This window comes from Paramisgurnus dabryanus, chromosome 13 (assembly GCF_030506205.2).
Source record: "Paramisgurnus dabryanus chromosome 13, PD_genome_1.1, whole genome shotgun sequence".
NCBI lineage: Eukaryota > Metazoa > Chordata > Actinopteri > Cypriniformes > Cobitidae > Paramisgurnus > Paramisgurnus dabryanus.
The window spans coordinates 5,067,605-5,072,378 of NC_133349.1; the positions used below are offsets into that span (position 1 = coordinate 5,067,605).

At 34.0% G+C, this 4,774-nt stretch overlaps 1 protein-coding gene across 1 annotated transcript; it reads right to left on the reverse strand.

Moving 5' to 3' along the window:
• Nucleotides 1-713: 713 nt before the first annotated feature.
• LOC135717723 (protein rapunzel-like) lies at nt 714-3,029 on the reverse strand. Its single transcript, XM_065239906.2, has one exon. It carries the CDS (start codon nt 2,238-2,240, stop codon nt 1,065-1,067), a length of 1,176 nt encoding a protein of 391 aa, XP_065095978.1. The 5' UTR covers nt 2,241-3,029; the 3' UTR covers nt 714-1,064.
• Nucleotides 3,030-4,774: the final 1,745 nt, after the last annotated feature.

The window sequence follows — 4,774 nt, forward strand, 5'->3', positions numbered from 1 at the left end:
TTTCTGCAGCACATTAAAATGTTTGCTCTTATTAGTGAAATGAGATTGATTGTGGCTGAAATGTTTGAAACACACTTATTTATTTATTTTTACACACAATACTGTCAGGACTCTGCCTTGAAGTCTTGTTATATTTGCATTTTGTCATGGTGGCAGAGTTCTGACAGTCCCTGGCCTTGTGTGGAGGTTCATGCCTTGTTTTTGTGTTTGGCATGTGCCTCCGGTGTCTTGTCTTGTGACCCCGCCCCCTCGTTCTCCTGCTTATTAGTAATCATTGGTTTTCTCCCATCACCTGTTCCCGCTCGTTATCTTGTTTGGTTTCTTCTATTTAATGTCAGTGTATCTTTAGTTCTGTGCAGGATCATTTTGTATTGTGCTGTGTTCTCGTGGTCGTGTAATATGTTCCAGTCAAGTCTGGCAATCTAGTCAAATTAAGTGTTTCATGTTTCATGCCGAGTACCCCCTCGTGGGTCTTTGTTTTGTGAGTGTTCTAAATAAAGTGTTTTCTGTTATTCCCTGACATCGTTGCGTTGGGGTTTGTCCCGCAATCCCTAACAAATACGAGGTGTATAAGCCATGGCTATATTGGCATGCTAGTTGCTCTTTTTGCTGCCTTATGAGTAATGCCTTGAAGCATTAAAAAATTGTTAAAAAAAGTGGTCTGGCTATTCTTTTTTTGTGTTATATTGTTATAGCATATTGTGATTTAGGAGGGTGAATGTTGGAATGTAATACATACATAAATTATTAAAAATGGTTTATGAGTAAAATACCAAAATGTTATGAATTTTAAATGAATTGGGTTTATTAATAAAGAATACATAATTCAATTTCTTATGCATTTAAAACACATTGGATTAAGTTAAATTATTACATACATTTTATTCGTACTGGTTACATTTATATATATCTGACAAATGTCTATCATATAAAGTTTATTTGTTTTTTTAGATTAAAAGAATGTAATCCAAATGGATGGAAATGTGATATTCCATCAAAATACAAAAATCATAATTAAGCCTAAATATTTTTTGAGTGCATGACATTATTGTTTCCTGACGGCTTTAGGCAGAATGAAGAAAAACACAGAAATTATTGAACTTTTCATAGTAGTGCAGCTCATCAGAGAAGCTGCAGGAGAAGCCCAGATCTTTACATGAGCTCTTGACTGTATGAATCACACAAAGAGGCATCGTCTCGAAAAGCTGTTCAGCCATCGCAGTCATGGTGGGCCTCTTCTGTTCCAAGATCAGATTCTGTATCTGGGCTTTACGTACAGGTTCAGGTGAGTCGCTGTACGAGATCACAACATTTACCTTCTCATCAGATGTCAGCATCTGAAATTGACTCTTTCCCATCAAACCATGAAAGTCTTTCTTACTGGTGAACATGCCCGTAGGAGAGTTAAAGACACGAACCGACCAGCACACCCAGTCGTATTTCTTTTTCAAATGTTCGATTAACATGTCAGCCACTTGCTGGTTGCTTTTGTCGCTGTGGTCCCTCACGATACGTTTGGAGTCCAGCTCAGCCTGCGTGGGAAAGCTGTTGATGCAGTCTTCAATAACGATGTTTATTTTAGACTGGACCACTTTCATCTTCTCGCCCCACTCTTGAAGCAACTTCTCTTCCTCACCATAGCCTTCCAGACTTGCGTGTCCCAGTAAAGCTATCAAACCGATGCAAAACAGTTGCTTTAGCATAGCACAAAATTCCTCCACCGGCCTGCGGCTCTTCTGCTCATAGTTTAGCGTGATCTCCAGCACAGACTCTCCGGAGAAATTATCTCCTGTTACCGCATTATACAGAGTGTGGAGGTTTTTGTCACCACCTGTCTTCTTGAAGTGCTCCAGGAAGGTCTTCTTTCTGACTTCTATGTATTCAGGTTTGGCATTGAGGACCTCCATAAATTTGCGAAACTGGTTGAGCAGGTTCTCCTCCACAGAGAAGTATTTATCATCTATCCCGCTTTTCTTGATCTCATTATTGATCAGCTGGATCTCTTCAGAAACGGCTTCGAGGCGATCTCGTACCTTCTGAAACTGCTGTGTCATGTACCGGGCTTCTTTGCTCTCCACTTTATCCAGCGCCAGCTTGACAAAAGTAGCCACGATGGAGAAAACAGGGAAAATATCTCCAACGACGCTGGCTATCACATCGGCATTCTGCTCAAATACTTTAATCACAGCGTCCACAGCATCCTTATTCTCTGAAAAAAATGTCTGTAGTTGTTCGGTCATCCTTCAAAAGTTTGTTTGTCAAAAATATCTGTGAAAAATAAAAAATCATTAGAAGTAAGTTCAAAACACCACAGTTTTATTTCAGGATTGGCATCTTTGTTGTTGTTTGCATTTTTTTTTCATAAATGTAAATGTAAAGATGGATATAAACACAGGCAGTCATTGTTTTATTTTAAACCAGTTTTATTTTAAGTCCAGGAAACGTTTTGACTATAAATGAAAGGGTTACAAAAATGTTAATTTTGCTTTTTCTAAATTACTCTTAAAGCATTCAAACCTATCATGGCTTTTTTTGACCTTCAGGAACCAAATGCTGATTTTGTGGAGTTTTGGGTTTTCTGGTTAGTGTACCATGACCACCTTCTCCAGCTTTAAAAGGAGAATGCAAAATGTATAACACCAAAAAATTAGAGCATAACTCCATGTAACTTGTGACACATATTTTGTTTTCATATACATGATTGTGTTTGTAATCCGTTTTATGAAGTCCTATGTCAAACTCTTCAAATACTGCATCTACACTTCTTCCTGATGTGAATATCTTGCTGGTATGTCCTGGTTGTTGCAGACTTGACAATAAACTTGACTGTGAGCAGAGAAATGACTGGTCAAATTTGATTATATGGATTTTTTTTCACCACACCTATTTGTATGTCTTCAGGACACATGAAATATATAGCACATATAATGTGGATTCATTTTATAATGCGTTTGCATCCTTTAGAAGCCTTAAAGGTGATCACAGTCTACTCCCATTGTAACTGGAAAACTTAAAACACTTTAAAACATCAGCATTTTGGGTCAAAGAAAATCATTGGGTTTGAATGATAAAATTACAATTTTTCGAATAAATAAACCTGTAGTAAGTGTTATACGTATTTAAGTTTGTAATTTGTGTTATTTTAAATGTATAAACTGCAAATTATTTTAAAATGTGTATGTTTTAAATGTAATTTTTCAGACACCTTCTTAAAGCATTTGCATTGTTTTAAACAAAGACTTCAATATTTAAAATTATGTCTCTTTGGATTAAATGTTATCTGTATGTTAAAAATAAAATAAATTTTATATATAAATTATAGGTAATTTAAATATATTACAAATGAATGTATTAAAAAATGAAAATAATTAAAGTAGTATACTGTAAACCTTTTTTTTTAACAGTAACGCACTGTATTACACATTAACAGTAGCATTTAGATACTGTAAAAGGGAAATACAGTTTAGTACTGTAAATCTCATTTACAGTAGCCTAATGGCAACAGTAGCCTACTGTAAAATTCTTGAAAGTGTCTAAAATTGTATCACTTTATCCGTGTCCATGTCACGTAATTCAGCTTTATTCCATTACGGGAGCACTGATGTCTTTTCCGTGTCACTCCCACGGATTTCTTGTGTAATTTTATGTATTGTTTTCTCATAGTTATTTTCTATTTTCTTACCATTGTTGCTTGTTACTTTCTGTTACATTTTTAGACATCCTAACCCAAACTCCAGGTGAGAATAGTTTTAAAAGCATGTAGAAACCAATAAATTGATTAAATTTTGCGTGACTATAAGACGACTTTCCATGAGATCATGTTGCAGAAAATGGCAATGCATTTCTGTTTTTAAATTTACATTTTCCATGCTATATGTGCAATGTTTGGAGCAAAATGAAAATTCAATAATTCATTGAATTCATTTTTTTATGCTTTATAAGTCGCAAAATTACATTGGAAATGTATTACCTGAATTGATTAGATGTGTTTAACATGGTCAAGCAAAAACTGTAGCAAAATGATCATTTAAATCTAATTTTCCTAAATACATTTATAGGTAGAACACCATTGCACTATATACTGTAAAAATAGTAGTACTCGTAGAAATTAATTAAATTTATGTTATTTACTGGCAAGAGTTTGTTCAAAGTTAAATAAATTATAAATATTAACATATCATTAAATATCTTTACAGAATAAAACTATACAATAACAGCCTCATGCAAAGCATTTTGGGAACCAGAAATCATTATCCACCTTTTTTGTTTTTTGCTTCAGCTTTTGTTTCCCTTGATGCTGTTATTTTAGTTTTACTCTGTAAAGACAAAGACTTGTAAATGTTAAATGTTCATTTAACTTTGAATAAAATGTTGCCATAAATAACATAAATTTAAATCTACGGTAAGTTACCGGCAACCAGCTGCAAGTAACACTGTAATTTCTACTAACATTTTTTACAGTGTGTAAATGAAAATGCAATCCCATGTGTTCTACCTGTAAATGTAAATGTATTTAGAAAAAAATACATTTAAATGATCATTTTGCTACAGTTTTTGCTTGACCACTTTAAGCACATCTAATCAGTTGAGGTAATACATTTCAAATTTAATTTGGCATGCTAAAAAAGCATAAAAATGCATTTAAAACAGGACTGTAGGAAACTGTGAATAGAATTTAAATGATTGAAATTTCATTTTGCACCAAACATTGCACATATAGCATGGAAAATGTAAATGTAAATACTGAAATATTGACATTTTACATAGGCTATTG

Coding starts and splice junctions, on each gene's coding strand:
- LOC135717723 (XM_065239906.2), bottom strand. CDS start 2,240: ATGACCGAACAACTACAGACATTTTTTTCAGAGAATAAGGATGCTGTG.